General features: G+C 31.1%; 1 protein-coding gene across 4 annotated transcripts in view; it reads left to right on the top strand.

Moving 5' to 3' along the window:
- Positions 1 to 926: 926 nt before the first annotated feature.
- LOC143223006 (CTD nuclear envelope phosphatase 1A-like) overlaps positions 927 to 27378 on the top strand; it is a 38142-nt gene continuing 11690 nt past the window's right edge. For 2 of the 4 annotated variants that reach the window (XM_076450347.1, XM_076450348.1), the window contains exons 1-5: positions 927 to 1209; positions 5434 to 5500; positions 10827 to 10945; positions 22218 to 22289; positions 25393 to 25509. In XM_076450347.1, the coding sequence (XP_076306462.1) occupies positions 1066 to 1209; positions 5434 to 5500; positions 10827 to 10945; positions 22218 to 22289; positions 25393 to 25509 (519 nt within the window). In that variant the 5' untranslated portion in view covers positions 927 to 1065. The remainder of the gene's footprint in view (positions 1210 to 5433; positions 5501 to 10826; positions 10946 to 22217; positions 22290 to 25392; positions 25510 to 27378) is intronic. The other 2 variants (XM_076450346.1, XM_076450349.1) reach the window with 2 other exon arrangements.

Below are 27378 nucleotides of genomic sequence, written 5' to 3' on the forward strand. Positions count from 1 at the left end.
TCAGGAATAATCTTCTTTCAAAGTAATATGAAATGTGTCGACACGTTTACTAGAGAGCGTTTTTTAGCCTAAATACTCGGTATGGCCAGGTGGGTTAAGGCGTTTGACTCATAATCTGATGGGCGCGGGTTCGAATCCCCGTCGCACCAAATATGTTCGCATTTTCAGCCGTTGGGACGTTATAATGTTAAAGTCAATTCCATTATTCGTTGGTAAAAGAGTAGCCCAAGAGTTGGCGGTGGGTGGTAATGACTAACTGTTTTAAACTGCTAAATTAAGGAGGTCTAGCGCAGATAGCCCTCAATTAACTGTGCGAAATTAAAAAAACCTAAATAAATAAATTAATTTTAGAAATACTAAATCGATGTTTAGATCTTTAAGTCATGACCAATTTTGAAATAAACGCGCGTTTAATTTACAATATTATATACTTATATGACAATTTTTTAAACATTATAGTCAAATAGTGGGGCTTTTCCTATCTGTTTTGAAATATATTTTAATCGGTGTATTTAAGGTTAATTATGATTGACTTATTTTATTATCAGCAATCCTGACAGTAAAAATCACGATTACAGATATTTAGAGTTGAAAAAGCAGTGTCTGCTTTGTACGCTTAGACATCAGTTTTAAATGTGTGTATTTTTCTTATAGTAAATCTGTTATGTCTACGGAGGGGGATCGAACTGATGGTTTTAGCGTTGTAATTCCGAAGATTCACTGCTTTCCCAGCGCGGGACCAGTTTTAGAAAAAAATAAATTTATAAATATATACATAGATATTATTATACATAATACTTCAAGATGAAATGTATGAACAATCATTTTAAAGTTAATATTTTCAATTTATTCTCGTGACAAGTACTAATGACTATCAGTAGTTGTCAACCAGAATTTAAAAAAAAATGATGTGTAGCACGAAATATAACATTTTAAATATATCTACAACAGACGGCAATATAGTCGAATAAATGTAGACAGTAATAGGTTAAATCCTGAAAAAAGTGGGTAGGCTCTAAGTTGTCAAACAAGATTTTAGCAATTTATCGACATATTTAAAAATGAATGATAACTTATGGGTTGAAAGAGGTTGAAAAGAAATTCATATCCATGTTGAAGCAAGTTCAGATGGGCTTTCGTGCGTTTCTTTTGTTGACATATAAGATTTGGAACTTCGTTTGTTACGTTCTACGCAAACAAGCTAGAACTGTGAGTCATAAATAGTACTTTTAAAATCATATAACTAATATGAGGACTTGTAGGGCTACTAACAGTGTTATAAGTGTAATTTGTAGTTGTATTTTGTAGCTTTTTAGCTCAACTAGTAAGTAGTACGCCTCTTGTGGGGCTTAACTAGCTGTTTTTGTACGTTGTATTAACAAGTCTCAGCAATGTGATAAAAGTAGGTGAAATCCGATTATCGCTCTGCTGCAAAAATTCAGTTTTTAAGAGCTTAACCAAGTATATTTAAGGGCTCAGTATTAAGATTCTAAATATGAATTTTGTTATTATTTTTACAGTTTCAGTGTACAAAACTCGTGACCAGTGTTTTTTATTTCATTTACTTTGGTCATCTTCATTGTCATTAGGATGTTTTTTTATTATTGATATAAAGCTGCAAGTAAAATTATGTCACTGTTAGTTTTATTTGGTGTTATTGCAATATAAATTAATGTCCTGATGTCCAAGGTAAAAGTAAACTAATTTTTAAATTTAATTTTAGAATATATATACTATTGGTAAAAGTGCTACAAATAATGCAAGAAAGTTTTGTGTAACCTTAATTTGGGAAGAAAGAGAATGTTTTTTTGTTATAAACACAAATTCACGATAGTGGTATTTTAATTATAAAGGTTTAGATCTTTAAATTAGTGTCTTGTATATTTACTGTGGAAATGTGATATTTAAGTGTTAAAACACAAAAATAAGATTTAATATTTTAAGTTTTTTAGATGATGTATTTATAAAAACATAAATAAACTAATTTCATGAAGTGTAGATATTTTTAATAAGTTATGCATTATGATACATTAGGAAGTACTACAGATGATAGAGATATTGAATAGAAATGTAGAGAGATTATATTTTTTGTTGTATATGTTATTGATTAGGTCATATTTTGAGTAGTGTGTCAAATTTTGGGTTCCTTATCTAAAGAAGGATATTGAAACATTGGAAAGTTAACTTTTTGTTTGTCATTAATCACAAACACAAGTGCAGAGTACTCATCATCTAGAGAATTTTGTGTTTTGGCTTTTGAGTCTTTAGATGATAAATGTATGTGTACATCTATGAGACACTGGACTTTATTTTTGTTATTTCATACTTGTTTTATTTTTTACCATCATACACAGTTATAATACTACAAGCAAAATGGAAACATTTAGTCTTTTAAGACTGTTTTTATATACCATTCATCAGGTGGCAGAGAATGAAAATTTTTAATGTATCTGTTATTTTTCAGAAGTCGACTATTCTTCTCTCAAACTGTTATAAGGTGTTGGGCTCCATTACTACCATTGGTACTGCATTCCATAAACTAATTACCTTATTAGAAAGAAAAAAATTGAACCAAATATTGATTGTTTTCCATCTGTTTCTAAGAGTTGGATATGAGAGTCATGCTTGTTAATATTTTGTTTAAGTTTAAATAATATGCAGATGTCAGAATATTGGAAATTGGCTGAAACAACTCTACTTCTCAAAGAAGGTGATTAACAGAATTGTACAAGTATTTATAGGTCTGTTAGTCTCATAAAATATGCTTTTCACACTCATTACAAAAGGACAGTTACTGTGGTTTTACAAATCTTATGACAATCTTTGAAAAGGTTACTGCTTGTGTTGATGAGGGTAGTCACATGAATGTTTAGTGTATTTTGATTTTTAGGAAGCATTTGAAAAATACAATGTAAAAATAAAAGTGAACTTGGTTGGTGTGATAGATAAGTTGTTTCATTGGATAGAATAAAACAGAGGGTTGTTGTGAATGGTACTTAGGCAAACTGGATTAATGTCACAAGTTGGTTATTTTCGGGCTCAGTGATTGAACTTTTGGTCTTTTTTTTTCATTTGAAGCAATGAAATAAATGAAGGAACCATGAGTGTGTTGATTTTGTTGATGATACTGTGGTATTGGGTGTTGTTGGATATGAGGAGGATACTGCTGCTTTACAACAGGATTTATTTTATTTGATGAGTTGGACAAATAAACAGCTGATGGCTTTTAATTATGGCCTGTGCAAAATAAGGCATATGAATTATCATTATGTAAATTATAATTATAATAGAAATAATCTAAACAGTATTATTGAGGAAAAGGTTATTGATTATTTGGTTGATCATATTTTTCAGCCATGCAAATAGTGTGCTGTTGGTAGTGGTAGAGCAAATAGGAGTTTAGATTGTATCTACAGAGATACTGAATACAAATTTAGAGAGGTTATATTTTTTTGTTGTATATGTTATTGATTAGGTCATATTTTGAGTAGTGTGTCAAATCTTGGGTTCCTTATTTAAAGGAAGGATATTGAATTGTTGGGAAGTTAACTTTTTGTTTGTCATTAATTGCAAAGCAACATATTGGAATATCTGTGCTCCAAGTAACTCATCTGACCTATTTGCAACAAATAATTCTTGTTGCATCCATTCAAGATTTTTTTTTTCACATTTATAACCAAAATATCATTATTTCTTATCTTCATATGCAGCAAAACATTGAATCTAATAGAGCAATGATCACTTATACTCAGATGTTTTTTGTTTTTCACCTTCTCAATCATTTCTACATTTGAAGTTAACAATAAAGATAAAACAGCATTGTTTATACCAGATCTCTTGACTAATTGGTGAAGAAAGCCATTCTAAACAGTTTTCAGAAACTGTTCTCCCTCAGAGATTGACTCCAAGATTTTCCAATTAATATGTCTGAAATTAAAACCACCCATAATTATGACTTCATTTACAGCTGAAATTTTAATCTCATTGCAAACTTTCTCACTAATTTTACCAGTATTATTTGGTGATCTGTAACAAATTCCCACTGAGAGTTTTTTCCCTTTATAACCACAAAAAGAAACCCAAATGGATTTAGTCTAATTGCTATTATTTTTTATATCCTCACCTTTAACAGATTGCTACTTTCATTTTAGATTTTAATATTCTATCCTTAATTTAAGGGAAGCCTTAATAAATATCTGAATGATAATGGCTGGCTTTGATTTTCTTTTCAAATAGAATAATATAAAATTTAAAGATGACAAGAGACCTGTTGGTACATCAAGGCTTTCCCATTTGTTGAACTAGTAATGGTGATAAAATAATGGCTTCTCTCTGAACTTTCACCACTTAATATCCTTTCTCAGATAAGGACACCAAAGCTGTATACAATATTTCAACTTGAGGTTCTAAATATTGATTTGTATAAAGAGTTGGTTACCCCTTTTGACTTCTAATCAATATGTTTATAAATATTTTCTAGATTCTATTGACTTTACTATTATACGAGCAAGAGAGCACTGCCTCAGTATTTAATTGGTTTATGTATTACTATGCAAGATTTTCTTTTTCTCAAGTGGTTCTTAATTTCATGTAGGCTCCAGACTGTTTCAAGCATTTGAGTCAAATTATGAGGACTAAAATGTGTTGTCATATATATACTATTAATAAAGAACATTAACCAAGTATCTCCAATTATCCAGTTGAGCCAAGTCATTCAGCAATACCTCATCATACTCAGTACAGCTAAATACCGAAGAGTTTAATAGCAAACTTACATAATTTACAATTTGTGCTCCTATCATCATTAATTATATTTATCTGAATAAGAAAAGACAAAAGCTCAACATAAACATAACTTTGTTTTTCTCTTACCCAGCTATCCTAGGATTATACCCAGTTTTTTTTTTCCTAGTCATTATCAGTGTGATTTCTTTTAGCTAATCTCATGTGTGGTACCTTATGCTAAACAAAAGTATTTTGAAAATTTCAGTACACCCAACCCAGACCCTTTCTGTCATACAGATAACAAGTAATATCCTAACATAGAGAGATGAGTAAGACAAGATGTACTATTGGTGAATAAAGTTGGTTTGGTTTTAACAAGTTGTATTTCAATAAATGATTTTGTAAGGCTTCTTCTGTACAACCTGAGAATTTTTTTGCTACAGTAGTAAGACCAAGTGGCCTTTAATTTCTGGGGCAGATTTTATCATTTCCTCTGTAAGACTAATTTTAGCAACCTTGATATCTAAATGTAATAGGAAATGCATGTTGATATAATTTTACAATTAACTAATATGAAATGCATCTTTTGTGTGTTTTTTATTATCTCACTTTTTTTTAAAAGGAATTAAAATAACAAAGTAGTTTTGTTAATAATTCATAATGTGTAAATAAACTGTCTATATATCTATATCTCTCTCACTTTTTCAGGTGATTCAACACCAGACAGTAAAATACAACATTTTACCTCTTTCACCACTTTCTAGACATAGACTGAGTAAGTACCAGCTTAATGGTGATGTGTTTTGTAAGTAGTTTTTTGTTTTTTTAAAGGCCAAGATAAAGTTGCAAGGTTCTCTCTCATTTTTGTCACATGTAGATCAACAGACATTGAGTAGATGCCTAAGGATTATTAAAGGATTGCTAATATTACACCTATTTTTAAGGTGATAAGACTTGGAAATAATAGACCAGTTTCTTTGTTCTTTATTTGCAAAACTTGTAGATAAGGCTGGTAACTAAATGTTTAAGTTGGGTCTTGCATTTAATATCATTGGGTATACATTCAGTAGCATAAGTGAAAGAAAGGGTTTTAGTATAGTGGTACGGTAGGTAAGCAAGTCAAACCATCTAGACAGTGTTATGGTACTGGTAGAAAAGTTAAGAGAATTGTGGAATGCATATGCAAATATATTGATCTACAAATCAAAAGAGGTAATTGTATCTGTCCTTAGAAAATCAATGTCTTTACTACAGATTTGTCAGTGAATTTATGAAGCCTTTACAGAGTCAGTCCAAGTAGAAAAAGATTTTCAGGTTCAGATAAAAATGCTTTTAAAACACACAGTCTTCATAATTGCATAACCTCTAGAACTCCTTAATGAATATCAGTTTTTCCCAGTATAATATTAAATTTTATCTGATTGTTTGAAAAATAATGGCATATTTTTATCTTAACATTTTAGTTATTTATAAGGAGAAGAAACATGTCTTTTTTGTGATTTTTTTATATCATTGAAAAACTAAAGCTGTTTTTTTATTCATTAATGCTTTTATTATTATTATTTTCTAGAACTTTATTTCCAATATTTCAGACTCTTACAATTAATGATGGGAAAAAAATTGCAAATAATGTTTTTTGCATAAATTCAAACTTGGTCATAATGCATCGTGAACAGCTCATAATATCAACTAAGCATGGGGAGAAGGAACTGCCTCTAAATGTATGGTACAGCATTGGTTCCAAGAGTTTCATAAAGGAGATGTGAGCCTTGAAGATAAGGAGGGTAGAGGACACCCTTCTGTTGAAAATGACCAACAAGGAGCATTAGTGGAAAGAAACCTCTGTCAAACTGTTTGTGAAATGGCACAAGATTTGGAAGTTGGTATTTCCACAATTTTGGACCATCTCAAACAAATTGGAGTGGTGATAAAGCTTTTTAGGTGGGTTCCACATGAACTTGGTGAAAATCAGAAAATTTGCTGTTTTGAACTGTCTTTTATGTACTGATTATAGGTACTGACCCTTTTTTTTAAATCAAATTGCCACATGCAACAAAAAGTGGATTCTTTACAACAATAGGAGGGGGATCTTCACAATGGCTCAACTGTAATGAAGCTCCAAAACATTTCCCAAAGCCAGAGTTCCACCAAAAAAGACTATGGTCACTGTATGGTGGTCTGTAGCCTGCATTATCCATTACAGCTTGTTCAGTCAGGATTGGAATATTGCTGCAGAGGTTTGCTGTCAAGAATTAGAAGAAATGCATAGAAAGTTGGGTGAAAAATGCCACCATTAGTCAGTTGAAGAGAACTATTTTGCTCCATGATAATTCTTGGCCACATGTTGCTCAAATGACATTCCAAAAGCTCAACAAATTGGGCTACAAAACGTTGTCTCATCTTCCTTTCTTCCCAGACCTGTTGCCCAACAATTACCACTTTTTCAATCATTTAGACAACGTTTTACAGGACAAAAGATTCAACAACAGAGCAGCAGCAGATAATGGCTTCAAATAATTTTCAGCTCTAGAACTTTAGAGTTTTATCACCATGACATAAATAATATTGTTTCTCATTGGCAAAAGAGTACATTCATTAGGTTGTTTTTGAATTTTTTTACTTCTGATTAAAGTAAAATTTAAAATCTGCCATTATTTATCTTACATCCTAATATCTGTTTATTTTCTTTAACCTAACACTATATAAGTTTGGTCTGTTTGATTAGCTTCATATTAAGTTAAAAGAGAATTGAGATTCTTTTTTCTATCTTCCTAGAATTACTTCACATTATAACAGTTATTTGCTATTCTTATAGCCAAATCTAATGCTTTTCAAATATTTCAGTTATTTAGACTTGTTGTCTTATAACTGCTTGGAAAAAGCTAAAAGCACTTTATTACAGCTTTAAATGAAGTATTGAGTTACCAGCACATGCAGTCAAATTAGAACATGTTGCATTCCAAAGACATTTGTGAACCATGGAGAATTTTCTTTATTGAATTTTTTCTAGTTATCTATCTAACCTAATAATTTTTAGTTACTTTTATAACAATAAATAAAAATATATATACATAAACAAGAAATTTAGTATTTAAATATGGGTGTTTGCTTTTTGTAGACAGCCTTTAAAGTCTCAATAAAAATTAACTATATTTTTGTAGGGTTATTGATTTACTGATTTTTTATTTAGTGTAAGTATTCAGTTTAGAACACAAAATAATAACAAATACAAAGAATATGATGCCTTGTAACTGTCATATAATTTAACTGGTTTCGTAGTTAAGCTTCCATCGAGGTGGATTCCTATACATGGAGAGGGGACCTCCCAGAGAAGGTTTTGCAATATCAGTTAACCTTCTCTGGGATCTAAACATCCACTCATGTGTTTGTTGTGCATGTCGACCCATGAAGGTAAGGAGAGAATACTGGTGGTTTAGGGGTTCAACTCCAGCACGCCACTTTGGCCTTGAATTCCTGTAGACAGGCATCCTAGAAGTGTCCCCCTCCAGGGTTAGTCGGCTGGTTTACTTTGGTTATGGTCAATCAAGTTCTAAACTGTAATGTATGGCCATACATTCCAAACCCTCTCAGATGTTTCCTGTATCAACAATTCGGTCATTTAAAAGCATCATATCATGGCTCTTTAACATGTGCTCATTGTAGTGGCAGAGACCACATCACATATGAGTGCAAACTAGAACTATGCTGTGTTAACTGTAGTTAACACTTAACTCTTACTCTATTTTTTGTCCTAAATGGGTGGAGGAAGAAGAAGTGCAATGCTTGAAAACTGTAAATAACGTCTCCTACACAGAGGCTCGGAAATTATTGTCCTGAACTCCATCTCGGATATATGCTGCTGCACTCCATTCCACTGCCACAGTGGGAGCGCAGACAAATCTTGCTGTGCCTCTGGCATAGTCGTTTGCAAAATATCTGAAGAATCTTTTATTCTCCATGATTAAAAGATTTGACCAATCTTTGTGTACTTCCATCTTTGTCTTTGACACTCCTTCCAGTGATTGCCTGGTTCCACTTTGTTTGGCTTCAGATTCAGGTGTTTCCTCAGGTCTATCCTCTTTTGCAGCCCAGGGAAGTAAAATGACCATTTGTTCACACCCTCAGTCACTGGAATCTGTCTACAGATATAGACCTGCCTACTCAACCTAGGGCAGGATTCATGGAGGTTGATAGACCTTTGTCCAGTTAAGAAAAAAACATGGTCAAAAATTGAAGAACTCCCCCATCATGCTCTCCTTCACATAAATAAAAATGGCCATTCTGATCCAGTGGAACATTAAGGATTTGATTGATTTTTACTATCTTGTGTGTGTGTCTCTCCTTACAGAAAATATTTCTGAAATCTGCCAATACAGCCACGCTTTGGAGATTTTCTTTGTACAGAAATGACAGGTTGTGTGATGGACAGATGCATGGTGGGGTGGCATTGTTGGTTGATCAGCATGTACTCACCCTGTCTTTGCCACTTAATACACCCTTGGAAGATGTGGCCATGTGTGCTTCCTTGGGTTGTACCATCACTATTTGTTCTCTCTACCTGGCTCCTGAACAGGCTAGGCTGTGCATTGGTCACAGTTTTTTAACTCATCGCCTTTCTTTTATCTGGTACTGATGCACCAATGTTTGGTCTGTGTGACACCTAGGTCACAATAGCCCACATTTTCCTATCATATTGTCAAGAACAGTGGCACCATTTTAAACATTTTTACCATGAGTTCACCTTTGTCATTGGTACTGGTGACAGTCCATCTTAGTTGTGTTTTTAAATTTTTAAGGGTCATTGGTCTTTTTAACCCTATTTAAGATTTTAATTTGAAAATTGGACTATGTTTCATTTAAGAATGATTTCTTTTTACATGTTTTCATGATTTCACTCTTTTACTTGCTTACCAGTTGTTTGGTACAAATAGCCAATAAGTGCAAAATAACCAACCCAATTTTTTGTTTTTTAAGTAATAAAATTTGTATTCCAATTGTTTATTTGAAAGTTTTATTTTGGGTTTATGTTATTGTTGTTAGTTGTTTGTTTTTTAAACTTTACCAAGATTGTGGTGGCATTTTGTTTTAGTTTGTTATAACGTCACATGCTGTTGCAAAGTCCATTTAACATGATATTTGTTGTTTGAGTTTTCAGCTATGCATAGCTGATATAGTAATATCTTATGGTAGAGGAGAGTGAATACAAGAGAAATATACAGGGATGCAGAACAGACTATAGATATACATTTCAGAAGTTCTAGAGGTTATGCAAAATGTAATATATCCATGGAAGTATTTTTATTCTTCACATAAACATCACCTTGCACTATAACTTGTCAGTTTTCCTCAGACTGATGTTGGTAATTTACATACATATCTTGAGTACAGATATATTTGTAAGACACATTTTATATAGACATGCCTAGTAAATTTGGAAATATAGTCAACCTTATTTCTCAAATTAAGGGACTGGTTCATTGGACTGGCCACACTATTAGAAGAAATCCCATAGTTAATGATGACACTTCTTCCTCTGTAGCTGATAGGTCTGCTACATGAACCTTCATTTTCACCCACCATTGCTTCAATTTTCCTGATGAGAGACCATTAGATCTTCAGCCTAACTGGAACTTTAATGGTCCTTCAGCATGTCATCATCAGTCACCATTAACCCCTTGAATACCTGCATGTGCAAGGTTCTTAAGTGTTTGACTTTTCAGTTGCACAGTTGCTCTGTTTATGATTTTGGCTCACTTTCTGATGTTTCTCATTGAGGCAAATGTGTAACAAAAAATATGGTGTGGCGTTACCCAAAAATAGGTTTAGTGTTAGCAAGAACAGTTGTTATAATATTAGTAGCCTTCTACCAGAGCATAAGGTCAATAACATAGTCTTCAGCCTTAAACAATGAAAAATAGATCATATAATTTGATTTGAGAATCAAAAAAAGAGATATTAAATTCATGTATGTGTGATCATTATGTGTGAAAATAATTATTGGCTAGTGTTGTTTTATTCTTTTGTATTTTCTTCATGATATATTAGTGTTATAATATCGTTGAAGTCTCTTATATGTTTTGATATTTCATCTTTATTTGCAGGTTTAGTGAAAAGAAAAACAATGGTTTTAGATTTAGATGAAACATTAATACATTCTCAACATGATGGAGTTATAAGAAACATGGTAAAGCCAGGGACACCACCTGATTTTGTTTTAAAAGTAAGTTTTCTGTAAAAATAGATTTTACTCTGCACTCTACTCTTTATCTATGCTTAAAAGTTTATTATTGTTGAATATACTGACAGTACTGTTGCAGATCTTTAACAGTTTCAAACTTGAAAATTTAATGTATTAAAAGTTCTTAAAAGTACTTTGTCTGAAGTTCTTGGTTAAATAGCAGAAATGCATATTTTAATCTTTCTCAGAAACAAATATTACCATCAGATTAATCTGAACAGTTGTATATTGGATAAATACTGGTGCATGCTAATTACTTAAACATTATTTTAGCTGTGCTTAGAAGACACACAATGATAGAGATAGCTTTTGTTGAAGAGGAGGTAGGCACCTAGTGGAAATACATTTTCAGTGTAAAAAAATGATTAACTTATGGCTGTCAGCATCATTTGATTTTTATGAGTGAAGTTATAAAAAAAATTAAATTTATCTTCTTGGTTTAGGTTGTATGGAGTGAATTGTATCAAGGTACAAGCTGCAAAGACTCTGAGAGCACAGTATATTTATATTAGCTGAAAGTAGTTTCTAAATGTTGCATTTTGGAAGTGAGTGTAGTAAATTGCATAGTGTGGTTGATGTACCTTCTTTCACTTTTACTCAAAGTTCCCCACTAGTACAGCCATAAGTCTGCAGATTTATAATGCTAAAATAGCCCAATGTGGCTTTGCTATAAGAAAAGCACACATGCACATATTTTTACCCAAATTCATATGCGTTTCTAGTGCCTGTGATTATCTTAGACTTTATGAGGTGTCATCACATTTATATGAACTTACATTCTAGTTATTCATTTTGCATATATTGATTATTAAAAACCAAAAAGAAAACAAAATAAGTAATTATTCTTCAGGCTATCCAAATATACATTTTTTGGAGGACCTCCCATATTGGTTACTGCATATATGATCTTGGTCTCTATAAACTCTCATTTAAAATATTAGTAAAACCCAGTGTAAGCTTTGAATAAACTATTTCAAGGTATTATTAATAACATTTTTATGGATACCAATGAAACCTTCCATACATATTACAAGTTTACTTTGTTTTCAGGAGTGAGTTATTTTGTGTGGAAATTTTTCTCTTTTCTAAATTAAAAAAAACAGCAATATTCTTGCTTAGTGTTTACTGTTCAGTGTTCACTACATATTGCCCTTCCTAGACAAGTGAAGAAAGCAATACTTTTTTACTAGACCACATTATGTGCATAGACATCCTTTGTATTTAATTTGGAGGTTTTATCATATTTTAATGAAGGAAGTGTTAGTTAATTCTCTTTTGTTTGTAGAAATGCTGTGCTGAAGCTAGATTTAAGTTTTTACTTTGTCTTGAATATATCCATACATTCTTGTTATTGTGGCCATAATGGGCAGAAATTTCAGTTTTGTGTTGTTTGACTGTTTACAATTATTTTTAAGCTTATAATTGGAGTCCACTTTTAATGAGAATGCATACAGACACTGCTATTCAGATTTTCCTTTTCATGTTTGTCCTGTTAACTTCTCTCACTTTGATATCAGAAGTCAACATTAGTTATTGCATGTATATTGCTATCAATAATTTAAATTTATCCTGTTTGATTGTGATAATGAAATATACATAACATATGTATCTTCTACTATATAACTGGGAGTGAGCCATCAACATTACAGTTCACCCCTTTCCGTGATGACGAGAAAACCCATTTGTAGAGAAAATTATATATTTAAAAACAGCTGGTATGGGTAGAGAAAGCACCAGTCGTTTTTAAATATGTAAAATTCACCCCTTTGATTGAAACCCTTCATCCTACCCCATGTGGATATCAGCTCCTAGTTGATTGGTTTTGGTTATGGAGCTGAACCAATCAATGTATTGTGTGTCACAGATATCTATATTCCCTCACTCATTTAAACTCTTTTTTTTTTTACTCTATTTGTTTTAGGTCATGGTTGAGATACATTACTATGGTTCTCCCTCTTCTACTATCCCTCAGCACTTGTTATTCTAAGGATGACACTATGCTTGTGGGTAGTTCTAGTCATTATACCTTTAAGTGAGATGGTTTACGTTATACAGACATCTTTTCAGTGCCAGATGCTAGGTTCCCAGATCAAACATTCAATTTCACACATCGTCATGTGTTCATTCAGAGAGCGGGTAAAAGAAGGTTTCTTCCACTCTCATGAACTTGAGACAAAGATGGTACAATTATCTTTCCTACCCCCACATGGATGTTGGTCCCTGATGGCTAGATTTTTGAGTGTAGTTGACTTGCCTGTTGGGTTGATCCTCATCCTACTCCCATACGGATGTCAGTTTTGAATGGCATGGGTTTTGGATGTAGTTGACTTGTTGTGTACAGTCTGTTGTGCTCTAGCCATTCTACTCCTAGGGGTACATCATTTACTCTTACCCACTTTTATGTTTTTTAGCACTTAGTTAAAAATGTAATATATGATTCAAATTACTATCCTGCCGTATTTTCTCCCATTTGGATGTGCTCCTCCATCTTTCAACTAATATGTTTAGCATCTTTTCGCAATGGGCAAAGAGCATGCCTCATTCAGAAGTGGTACAGTCTCCCATATGTTATCTTCTACTCTGAAGATCTCCTTTTAGGGAGTGTCCTTTGGATGCTTTGGAAGGATGCTTCTGTCTTTCCTTTGTAATGGTTCTTCCATCTATTCAATGTGGGATTCTAGCTATTTATATAAGTGCAGATAATGTACCATATTGGAAATTATAATTTTCCTATACTAAAAATGTATTTCCAGTAGGCATTTTCCTCCCCTCACATTTCCCACTGTTCCTCCCCACTAAAAACTGGCACTTCTATTATTTGCCAACATTTGAAGTAATAATTTGGTAGAATTGAATAGAAGAGGTCACATGCCAAGAGTGTATGTCACAATCTTATTGATGAAGAGTTGTTGCATAATAACTTGAATGAGAGATGCATTGCAATGAATCATTCCAGAAGATGGGAGTTTCAGGGCTTGTGGCATGCACAAACCTTTTGTTTCATGTATAGACAGTAGCACTGAATGATACAAGCTCTTTACATGATTGGAAATACACAGTGTAGGAAAATTATAACTTTCTGCCCCTTAATACAATGAATTTATATCATTCAAGCATTTCTTTGTCAGATTAATTATTTAATAATTCACTTGCAGATATTTTCATTCTTCTGATTATTTTAATCAAGCTCAAGTACTTACCTTGTAGTTTTTCATAGCTACAGCTCTTAAGGATTTTCATAATCTTCACCCATGTTAATCCTTTTACCATATGGTTATAGTTTGTGTTCATTTGGCATATTTCTCCTATTGAAAATGATAAACTGTTCAACAATACTTAGAATAAGCCTTATCTTTATAACATACCTTCACAATAACTGGTAAGATTTTGTTAAGGATTACAAGTATTTTATACACAAAAAATGATGTTATTTTCAGTATGTATTTTAACTAAAGATTTGTATTTTTGTGTTGTAATTTCCATTCAGACTCATTATTTTGAATATCATCATCAATTTATAGTGAAATGAAATGTTTAAAATTAAGAAATACAAAAATGTACAAACCTTTTTAATTATTTATCAAATTCAGTTATATTCTAAATTGTAAGTTTTTTAAGTTTTCACTTATAACTTATTTTTAGTGTTTTATTTTATTTTCCTGTCCTTTAGTGCTAAAGTTTATTGCAACAGGCCTTCTTTGGCAACATTATGGTATCATCAGCAGAGACACTTTGGACATTTTGCCTACTACACTGAGCTTTGTAAAGCAAGGCAGTTTGGGTTATATTTTTTAAAAAATTATCAGAACCTTTCTAATTTGTATTTTAAAACATTAATAACATGTAATTAGTTAAAATATAAAACTAAACCTAAATATAATTTAATTTTTTATATAACTAACCTATTTATAGGTAAGAAAAAATATAAGGTGCAACAATGCTGAGAGTGAATTCAAGAACGTGTATGGAATTCTGTGCACCAATTCAAAAATAACAATGGAAAATTTCAGTTAAAATTAGCTATTTCTATTGGTTATAAATATCTCAAGAAATAGTGTTAAATATGAAATTGTATAACTGTTTGTAGAAAGTTGGCATAGCCTCCGTAAAGAGTTCCTGAGATACTTATTTTTCCTTTTTTGGACCTTGCTGTGAAGAAGTTAAAGGGAGAATGTGTAAACAGAGCAAATAATGCACTCACTCAGTCTATACAATAAGGTCTAGTGTACGAGAAGAATTACTTAAATTCCAAAAACTGAAAGATAAAACTTGTAAATGCTTGTGCATCATGGGATAACAGAATTGTAATAATGTGTAGTCATTCTAGCAAGAAAAAAGCATAATTTATATTACTCTACTAATTTTTTATGATGGTTATGAGGTTGGTCAAGTGACAGGCCCCACATAGATAGGGCATAGAAAATAATATAAAATGTAGTCTTACTGAAAACAAATGTTTAAAATGTAATTACGAGGTTTTAGAGATTATGAAAATAACATTTGAGAATTTTGGGATGAAGAATAGTTTTTAATCATAACATGAAATCAATTTACACTCAGGCTAATAACAAAACAGACTCAATATTTTCACAAACAAATCTTTAGTGAAAATATTTCATTCAAACATGTGATTTTTTTTATGTTTACAAAAACTTTTAATCTTTACTAAAAGTCTACCAAATGTGAAAATGCACATGTTGTATCAAAAATTTTATAGTGCAAATGTGTAGATGAACTTGGGAAAATTGGACTGAGCCTATTATGAAATGGTTGAGGTAGAAACATTTTAACTTCATGTAATACTTTTTATTAAATTTTGCTTCCCATGTCATCTTCTTGGTACATATCTTCCCATCCCTTTGGATTGTACTAAGAGGGTTGTGTTTAGAGATGATTTCAAAGGTGTCTTGACTTTTTATCTGTTCTTATGTAACAGGCATATTTCTTCCATCACTCTTCTGTTTCCTCAGTTTTGTTTTGGTTTAATTGAGTGAAGTCACTAGGTTCTCATTTTCTTTTCATTCTTTAAGCTTTCACCTTTTTGCATATGACCTCTTGCTTAAAGTACTGTGTTGGTATTGACACCATTCTAGATTAAACTTCTAGAAACAACAGCTTGCATCAGAATGAAACTTTGTACTGTTGAACATGTTTGTCTTGAATCCTACCTCGTCTTGCTTAGTTTGCAGTTAATTTTGCAATGGTGGACTACATAAGTAGTTAGCATGGTATTTTTTCTCACAATCTTTTTATTGCTTCAATTTCTCAGGATCTTAGGCTTCAATCTCAGTATTTTCACATTTGAACTTCCAGTGTTACTACCTTGATGACAATTTTGAAATACTCTTTCCAAATATTTGGCCTCTTTTTAAGGATTGTATTCTCTTCACTTTTGTAGCAGTTATGTTAATGAGTGTGTCATCCATTCTTTTATGTGTTCTCAATGTTGGATAAACATGTTTTTCCACTCTACTTGTCTCAGGTTTTCTAAGTATCCTCACTTTGGTCCAGTCATTTTGAGGCTGGTCTGCTTCACACAATTCTCTCATCAATACAATCCATTCACCTTTGGGTCAGGATTCAGTTTAAACTCCACTTGACCTCTTAATTCATTTGTTATAGTCCATGTTAATATATTCATGTGTAAAAGCCTTACTTTTGGAGAACAAGTGTTCCTCGTATCAATTTCCTGTTTCTTTCTCAATTTAAGTATAAGAATTCTGGCTGTTAGTGTTTCAGAAATAATCCAACCTGATTTTAATTTCAACATTTTTAGAATTAAGAAGAATTTCAAACAGGTAGCTGCCTCTGAAATACATTCTTCCCCACTTCTTCACAACTAGGAGGAATAATTATATCACAGCAACTTCAAATAAAAATGTCCATCCTCCAATGGCAATTAGACTTGCATTGCTAGAATGCTAGAAACTGGGTTTTGGTACCCATGGTGGTAGAGCACAGAGAGCCCAATGTGTAGGTTTGTGCTAACTTTAAACAAATGGACTCAGTTGATATTTAATATAATGAAAATAATCAGTTAGTATATCTGATTGTTACCGTTTTTGATTGATCTGACTATTGTGTAAGTGAGATATTTCTATTATGTTTTTTTTATTATTACTTGTGTTTAATTAAAAATTTAAGCTCAATCAACCAATGTCATTGATTATGTAAATAATGGACTAATCACAATTAGGTTTTTGATTATTCAAACTATTCAAGTTATTGAAATACTGCATTTATATTTGTTTTTAATTAAGCAGAAAGCTGGATAATGTGGTAGTTGTACTTTGACTACCCCATGTATCATTCTTGGTTGTTCTTTCTTTTTATTCATCTTACGAGAATTATCAGTCAGTTAAATGGTCTAATCAACTAATAAGCCCAGTGATTAATTCCACTAATTACCTAACTGTGGTGGTGAGAAAGCAGGGCTTGTGTATATTCCTGGGATGCAAATGCAATACATTATGTGGGTGGTGAGAGAGTGAATAATTCTGTGTACGTATGGCTGAGTTCGTATATATTGTGCATCAAGGACATTCAGAATTTGAAGTCATGGTTATTAAAGGTATGAAGTATTCCAAAGGTAATATCCATTTGAAAGTAACTGTAATTTGAGAAAAATGTAAAACAAATTTATTTCTACACAAAACTTTTTGTTTCTAATTTTTTTCCTAAGAGGATTGATATATAGATGTTAACATAACCAGATTAGTTTTATACCCTATATGTGTATGTGTATCTTTGAGAAAATAAAAACTTCATCCTCTCACTTTATCCAGGTTTCCTTTAGGTAAAGCTGAGAAAGTTTTTGTGTAGGGCCATGTTTGACAGCCAATATTTCCTAAAGTTTTTATCATTTACCCTTGTTCTGTACTCATCCTAATAAATATTTTCTCGCATATGCAAAATTTATCTGACAGTAGAGTGTCAAAACATGGTACTGATAACTTTTTGTATCCATCATAAACTAAAGTGTGATATAACAGTTGCATATACATCAGTGTAAATACTCAAAGTTGAGAAGGGAATTTCAGTGGCTTGAAAGTACTTGAAAATGTTGTAATAACAGATTATATTGATATATTTAACTTTAATGCAAGTAACAGAGTTAAGTGCAGTGAATAGTCTTCTTTTTGCTCGACATTCATATCTGGAAAAAATAAATAGGAATTTTAAAAAATTTTATGGAATACAATCAAATTTGATCTAGATTTTAGCTTATAAAAGTCTTGAAAAACATTCTAAGAGTGTTTAGAAAGTTCTTAAAGTGCTTGAAATTTATCTGAGCAATTCAGTCTGAACCATGGTTTATGTATTGGCTAAATAACTGTGTGCAATTTAAGTAAGTTAAGATATAAGGTTTTATGTTATTCAGAAGGTATATTTGTTTATTTTGTATGCTATTCACTAGCTATAGCTATCTCATCTGCTGTACTTCAAAATAATAGAAATAACAACATGCAAATTCCTCATGGCATCGTCATTTTGCTTCATAACTCATAGAGCCATTGCATTTATCTAATTACTAAGTAATACCAGCACCTCCATAACTAATGCTAGCTCTGTATAAAACATGAAGTTAATATCAGTAACTAATTACATAGTTTTAGCAGTTATCAAATGCAATGTACATTTAATTGGTCTAAATAAAAATGAAGCTTAAAATAGAATCTTTATTATGGGTTTGTTACATTAGAATTATTCATTGTTAAAAAAGTTTTAAGAGAGGTAAAACTGAGTGTAGTCTATAAACAATACTGACAGGAAAAATAAGTTATTCTAAATAATATAGGTGTGTGTATAAGTTTGATATTTTCAAACCTGGAAAAATATGTAGAGAAAAAGTCTGCCATCTTTAGATTTCTATGAATGCCTTTCTTTATCCACAGATTGTGCACACAAGCTGAAAAGAATTTGAAAGTTAGTGGATGAAATATGATTGATTATATGTATATATACATATGTGCTGCATTTCTTGTTAATAGAGTGTTTTAACTATTAACTGAAGTATTGTTGTAATTATTTTTGTATTACCAGCATTGTTTTCTTAACAAGACTGACACTTCTTAACTCTAGTCATATGCGGTTGTCTATCACCATCTTCATGAAATGTAATTAGAATAGATTATGAAAAACGTGTCTGTGATTGCTCATCTAATCTCATAATTTTGTTCTACACATATTATGTTGAAGATACATTTCTTTTATCCACTGTTATATTCAGGCTAAATTTTCTCTTGACTATTTAAATTCAAAACATTCAAATATAAAGTTCCTATGGGAGTCACTAGAGCTACTGAAGTATCAACTTTGTGTTATTTAATAAACTTGTTCACCCTTCAAGTGTATGTTGATTATTAACATTTATATGCCAAGCCTAGACCTGTATGTTTTATAAATTAAATTACCTCTCCTTTCATTTTAATTTGCTTCTTTGTTTATGATAATAGACAACCTGGCAGTAAGAAGCACAATGGAAAAATGTATTTCAACTTTTAAATTCATTTATATTGAGCAAAGCATATGTCATAGTGCCATGAGTGAAGCAAATTTGGGGTTAAGTCTGCAAGATGGCACATGCTGTATATACAGGTTTTCAGATTATTAATAACTAAACAAAAGTATTTTTTTATACCACTAAAATCAAGAAATTTGTATTTTACATATGGGAGGATATTGCAGGGTTCAAGATTTTTTTTTTTTTCAGATGTCACTGTTGATATAGATTTGTTGACTCAAGTGGGTCTGATCTTACCATAAGTATTTTGTTATCAGAAAAGAAAAATCCATCATGCGAAAAATATTCTTGTGCATCCACTGTTAAAGCAGTGGTCTATCCCAGCAACCCTATTACCAGTTGAAAATAAGTCAACAAGTTGAGTTGATAATAATGACACATACTTTATTTAATGTCAGTAAGTTGTCAAGAAGAAATTACTCATATATCCTGCCCTAAAATTCAGCAACTCAAAAGTATATATATATATATATATATATATATAAAGGTATGACTGATATTTCTCTATGAAACTTCGAAGAAAAATTTAACCTAAAAGAAGTTATATGTTACATTCACTTACAGCATGTAATAAAACCACCTTGAACAACATATTCTCGTTCCACTTAATCATACCACATTGAAACATAAAAAAAATTTACTGTATCTACAAGAGTGATCCCCACTCATTATTTTTTCAACCACCAAGATGATATTTTTGATGTTTTGATTTTAATCCTATTATTGACAGGTTTGAATATTTTACTTCACCACCAAAGAATCTGTCAAAAGCTTACTTGATTGCACTACTTGAAGTCTTATTTGAAAAACTTAAGAACAAACTATCAGTTAAGTCTAATATGCCTGGTCAGTCTTTTTCTCAGTCTAGGGTGTCCAGCTAGATTTCACTTTGTTTTTCGTATTATATTTCTGAACTTAATTCTCATATTTTTTCAGTTGAACAGATTTCTTCTCTGTTCAAATTTATAAAAAAAACAACAAGGATATATGGCCTATGTCCAGACAATGGAAATTATGGTATTGTTCTGAATAAGGTTGTGACTTTGGATGTGCACCATGATCTGATATATAGTTCACTTATAAATGAGGTACAACCTCAGAAATGTGTTTTCAAATGTAGAAACTTTCAATAACAATATAACAAGTTATTGTGAACAATAAATATCTTACTGGCTTTCTTAAAACACATATTTAATAACAGCTTCAAATTTGGAAGCTTTAAAAAAAATCTAAGTTTGATCATGAACTTTTCATTGCTAGTTTAAATGTTACCTATATATTTAGTCTTCCAAAATGTGTGACATTTCAAACCTTTTGATGGCAATAAGTTGTTAGTTTTTAGAAAATCATGTTCAGGCTTGCTACTTTTTTTGAATATTTTAAATTTGCAACATCCAAACATTAAGTTTACATTGGAATATGAAAACCAACAACTCTTCCTTTTTTCAAATCTTAATTACAAAGTTTGATAAATGTTTTAGTTTGGGTTGTTCTCATAAACCTATGTTTACACTTTATTCTTGAATTTTCCAAGTTTAATTTTGTGAATTCTTTAAACACCTTAATTACCCAAGAAAACATATATAGTTGCCAGGTTTACCCCTACCTTAAGCTCAGAATTAACTCATATAAAGAAGATTATTGGAAAATTAAGACCATTTCCAGCTTGTTCATATTCTAATCAATATATTTTTGTAACTTATAAACAAAGAAGGAACAATTAAATACACCTATGGAATGTGTGAATGTGGCCATTTCTTTGACTTATATTTGTGAATTGTTGAATCAAAATCTCATGACTCCATCAACTGGCTTATTATTTCACTGGGTGTCATTCTTTGAGATCAACATAATAAATCTGTTAGTGTTTAGAAATGTAGTATTCTATGGTCCATGTTCATTCATTTTTGTAACAGTTTCATGTTAGCTTTCAGTGAGTAGGAGCTAGGAAATGAGGATGGTATTGCCATTAATAATCTAAAACCTTCACTCAACAAAATGTAAAGTATGAAAGAATTTGTATAGTACTTTCCCAAAAATTGGTTTGGACAAAGATATAAACATACAGCTATTACATCATATATTCTATCAAGTCTAAGATTCCTAATTTAGCATGTAATATAATAATCCCTCACCATTACTGAAATGCATTTTATTAAAAAAAATATTTTTGTGATGACTGAACCATTTTTTTATTTTTATTTAGTCTGTGCTCTTGATATAACACTATTGTATAGGTTTTACATGTCCTTTAGTTTTTAATCCATGAATATCTGTACATTTCAAACTGGAAAAAAGGGAAAAATCTTGTATTAGATGTTCAGAAGTGAAATGGTATTATCTTCTTACACATGTAAATCTAAAAAGGAAGAAAATTTTAATAATGCATATGCTATATTGTTTTGTTCTCAATTACCTTATATTACAGTTTATTTGATTATGGTATGCTGGACCTGGTTTACTTTTTAACAAAAATTTAGCATCTTGTATCTAATTGAAAATGGATGCTGAATTTTCTTAAGTGTCAATCAGCATGTAAGATTAATAAATTTACAATTATTTTTGAGATTACAGAGAAAATCTTGAATGATGAAGAATAAATGCTTATATTTGTTTCTTCACATAGAATAAAAATTCCACAATTCAAGATAATTTTTAGTAACATTCCAACATGTTACTATTTTGTCATTGTGAACCTACATTTATAAAGAAAATGTTTACTTTTTACAGGTTACAATAGATAGACATCCTGTCCGATTCTTTGTCCACAAAAGACCTCATGTTGACTTTTTTCTTGATATTGTAAGTTAAGCTCTTTTTCTAAATGAATATAATTTACTCAGTTTTCAGGCTTAAAAATATGTGTTACAAAATTATACCACTTTCTGCTTCAGGGTTTCTAACATTATTAACTCAAAACTGCACTTCAAAATTTAAAAATACTTTGAAATGGGTGAGTCTCAAAATTTCAGTACTGCATTTACATTTGTAAAACCATCTTAAAATACACTACTCAAAAAATAAGGAAGCAAGTGTCAGAAAGATATAAAGATGAAAGATATAAAGATCGTGTTAAAATAATATGTTGTGAACACAAATGGTGTGTCATGGTGAATATTGTTCATCTTTTAGTGATGAGTAGGTCATGTTTTACAAAGTAATTCCTATACATAGTTTGTAGATATGGTCTTGCTTCACACCTGTAGTAGAATTTAAAGTCAATCATGAAGATCCTTGTTGTGATTTATGTTTTTCTTAGTATACTGATATTGACAGACTGTGATAAACACTGTTTGGATGAGACTGAAATTGTACGAGCTGTGCAGATGCTGCAGAATAGTATTACCCAGAGAACTATAGCCAAAAAGTTTAATGTAGCTCCAGTGTAGTGGCAAAAATTAGGAGATTTTTAACCAGTGCCCAGATTACACACAAGGAGACTGGATCAGGACCATATACAAGTCAAAAACATGAAAGATAGGACTGCTACTTCATGAACTTAGTACTGTGGAATCATCAAAGTTCTGTTAAAGGCCTACAAATTTACCTTCATCATACAACCAGTGCCCATGTATCTAATTAAACTGTTCAGAAGAGGCCTGATCCATTTTTAACCATACAGCATTGTGCCACCAAATTAAACTCTGCTTATTAACATTATAACAGGCAATGTCATCGTTACAGAAATTTACTCTTTATAGATGAAAGTTGGTTTCATGTTTCCACTTGTACCAGACATGTATGTGTATAGAGATGCCATGGTGTATGTTATGTGGTTTGTAGTACTGTGAAACTTGATAATTATGGTGGAGGTTCTGTTTTAGTCTGGGCAGGAATCTGCTTGGAAGGTCAGAGTGACCTAATTTTAATTAATGGAAGTTCTTAACTGCACAGTTGTATCAAGATGACATGCTACACCCTGTTGTACAACTCTTTGCAGGTGTGCTATTGGAGAAAATTTCACATTGGTGCAGGATAATGCCAGACCCTCCACCTCACGGTTAGCCATGGATCATCAAGAGATCAAGGCAGTAGAGTGGACAGCAAGATCACTTGGCATAAATCTCATCAAATACATGTGGGACCAACTGTATAGACAGATTCATTACCATGCAAGTTCTCCTGCTCATGTTATGGAGCTGCAACAAGACTTGACGGAAAAATGGAATGCCGTGGCTCAAAGTTACATCAGAAGTATGCCAGGGTGTTGGCTGAAGTGTATACAGACTCAAGGTAGTCATATGTCTTGCTGAAGGTTAATTGTGAACTTTAGTTTTGTGTTTCTCATGTCTTCGAATTTTACACACTGCATGGATTACACTTTGTTTTGAGGAGGTGTCATTTATAATTGTCATAATTTCTTTGGAAAATAGGAACTTGTGAGAGTTTTTGTTCAAGAAAGTTTGTAATAAAGGCTTTTTATTTTTAATTAACATTTTTGTTACCTACATTATGTACAGAAGTGTTAAGCCCCGTTCATTTTTTTGCTTCCTTAATTATTTTGAGCAGTGTATATTTATTATGTATACAAGCACTGTAATTTTAGATCATGCACTTAGACTAATTTATTCAAGCTTTTAACATGCATGAATTAAACTGTGTAGGTATTATAGTCTAGTAGTGTTTATAAATCTTCAATTTCCTGTTCATGATTATATGTGAAAACAGTTTTAGTCTTCTAGAAATATAAAAACACTGACGTTTTGTATGTAATGGAGTATCTAAATACATCTTCGACATTTATAAATTAGCTACAATTTTCCTGTCATAATAGAGTTTGTTCATAAAATAATGGAGCAACTGGAACCTAGGAATGTATTTTTGTATAACAACCATTAAAGTCTTAAAAATTGAAAATTTTAATATTGAAAATAATGAAATTACATAAGTTGAATAACCTTGTACTTTGCATTAATTTAGGGTTACTGAAATGAATATTTACTTACATTTGACTAGAATGAGAATAAAATAAGATTTGTTGCCATTATGTGTATATTTTATTATTCTTTGCTTATGTTTTGAGACTAGGGAATTAACAGCACGTAAAAACATGAGGTGTACAACATATACTTCATTTTACACATCCTTGTTATGCAATAAAACTGATGATTAGGTAGTTGTTTTTATGAATATCTTCTACTGAAAACTTTCATTGTATATGCAGATGAAGTAATTCCTATAAAAGAGAAAGGTAAAATATACCATTATAACATTGCTTAAAATTAAAAACAGAAAATTTAAATATATAAATACTTTATAATATCCTAATTAATAATTATTAGTAATACATTTTACATTTTCAAATAGTAACAGCTCAGCCAGGTGGGTTAAGGCATTTGACCTCATAATCTGAGGGTTGTGGGTTCAATTCCCGTCGCACCAAATATGCTCGCCCTTTCAGCCGTGGGTGTGATATAATGTGAAGGTCAATCCCACTATTCGTTGGTAAAATAGTAGCCCAAGAGTTGCAATGATGACTAGCTGTCTTCCCTCTAGTCTTATACTGTTAAATTAGGAAAGGCTAGTGCAGATAGTCCTCGAGTAGCTTTGCACAAATTTCAAAAACAACAAACAAATAGTAACAAAGAACATTGGTTTTAAAATTCTTCAAGTATTTGAATGTTGAGTTACTATTTCAATACCTTATACAAGATTGCATTAACCTGGTTATACTTACTTGTATCTTAAACTGTAAATAGATATTTTTATACTTATTTAGGTATCTATAAATGAAGAATTGAATATCGTGCACATTATGTGGTGCCAAAGTATTTCTTTTATTTGCTTTCAATTTAGAATTACTATGTTACCTTAATGAACAGACTTGAATTATAGTAAAACCTATAATTTTTCTTACTCTTTTTAAAAAACTGTTTTGTGTTATTTTTGGATGAATTTGTTTTAGGTTAGCCGGTGGTTTGAGCTTGTTGTATTCACAGCTAGTATGGAAGTATATGGTGCAGCAGTAGCAGACAAGCTTGATAACAACAAAGGAATTTTAAGAAAAAGATATTATAGGCAGGTACAAAAAAAAAAGTTACTAGCTGAAATGAAGAATTATCAGTCTTGACACCATTTTGTCTTGTATAGCAACATTTCCAGTGCTATCTTATTCCATATTGTCTGTAATATGAACTTAATAAGAAACTAAAGAAAAGAGAGTAAAATGTCTTATTATTAGAAATAGAAAAATTTTAAGTTTATCAGGACTATGCAAATTTGTACTTAGTGAATTGTTTTTAACTTATGACGTTTGAATAGTCAACCATTAGAATATTGTATTAAAGTTTAACTTTAAGGTGAGTCACAAAAAAGAATATTTACTTCAAACTATCACACCTACTGCATTAATCTTGGTACATTGTTTTAAACCATATTTAAATTTCTGTAATTTTTTGCACTTTTTGTTTTTGTATAATACATTCAGAATGAACTATCTTGTGCTTATGTACAATGTTTTTTTTTTTAAAGCATATTATACATCGCTTAGAAAATTATTCTTGTGCATTCAGGTCTTCAACTTTTTGTATGTTCTATATCTATAAATTTCAAAATTGTAAAGGTTCTATAAAGGAATTAAAGTGAGATTAGTTGTGTTGGACATATGGTTTGTAGAGTATGTTTATTGCATTACATTAATTAGGGTATCAATGTTCTTGATATTTATAGAGGAAAACTGTTATCAGTTTGGTATCTTAAATATAAGTTGTTTTTTTATACTGTCTGTGTTGTCCTGTTATCCAACTTTTTTAACTAAATAGTAATGTGTCATAGTAATTTATCTTAGATGTCAGGCAACTAGTTATACTGTCAGAGCCATTTAATGGGCTTTCACTGGTCACAAGACGTTGTTAGGGAGGATATTTAAAGTTTTGAATGTACTTGTTCCACATACTTCAAGGAACATTAAATCTACGATAGTGCATGAAGCAAACTACTGGTGTTTACGTTCTGTAAGTAAGTTATGTTCTTTATTTAATGTTATTTTCATAAACAGTTTTGGTTTAAATGTTTAATATACCTGTTTTATCTATTTTAATTTTTTATTTTATTATCCTAATAAAGATTATTTTGCATTGTTTGCTTAGATTATAGATTTTAGGGCTTTTATAAATGTCCTTGAACCTTGAGATATTGACATTAAGGCTGAAATTATCACTAAGATTTAGGGTAAATGATAGAAAAATTCATTATAATATTTATAAGTAAACATATAAGAACATTATATTTAATTAACAATATTCATTATTGTTTAAATCATGATCTTTGTAATTTGTTTTGATCAAGTGTTAATAATAGTTATTAAGTTTTTATTTGGTTTTGCTAAGATAAGTCATTTTTGGTTCAAAATAAATTGATAACAAACTGAGTATAACACCTAAAAAGTTATGGTTTAAATACTGAAAGGAAGCAAAGTGCTGGAAAACTAGTAGGCCTAAAATTCTTTATTAAAATGAGCTAAATGCAAATGTTTTATTTCCACTTCCTCTTATTTTTTCTACTGTGGTTTAAAAAAAGCATTTTACACACCTATGATTTTAAGCAACAGTTAACAAGTTTAAGAAATATGTGTGAGAAAAACATTAGAAATTAACTCTTACCAGTATGTATTTCCAAGTTTTTCCATTTATACAGTAACTTTAAAGTATTATACTGTGTGTGTGTGTGTGTGTGTATTTATACTGTTTCATAGATTCATTTTTCTCTCATTCTTCAGCCTAATGAATGACTTTTGGTATTAAACAAAAAGTTCATTGGGTAATAATCTGTGGGAAACAAAAGAAAGATTTGCAGTGTAATTTTTTTTATACACCTTTAAATATAACACTGCTGAAAAATAAAATTAAGGAAATATGTAAAACCATTATATTCTTTGTATTACTTGAAGTGA

The sequence above is a fragment of the Tachypleus tridentatus genome, chromosome 8, assembly GCF_004210375.1.
Source record: "Tachypleus tridentatus isolate NWPU-2018 chromosome 8, ASM421037v1, whole genome shotgun sequence".
Classification (NCBI taxonomy): domain Eukaryota; kingdom Metazoa; phylum Arthropoda; class Merostomata; order Xiphosura; family Limulidae; genus Tachypleus; species Tachypleus tridentatus.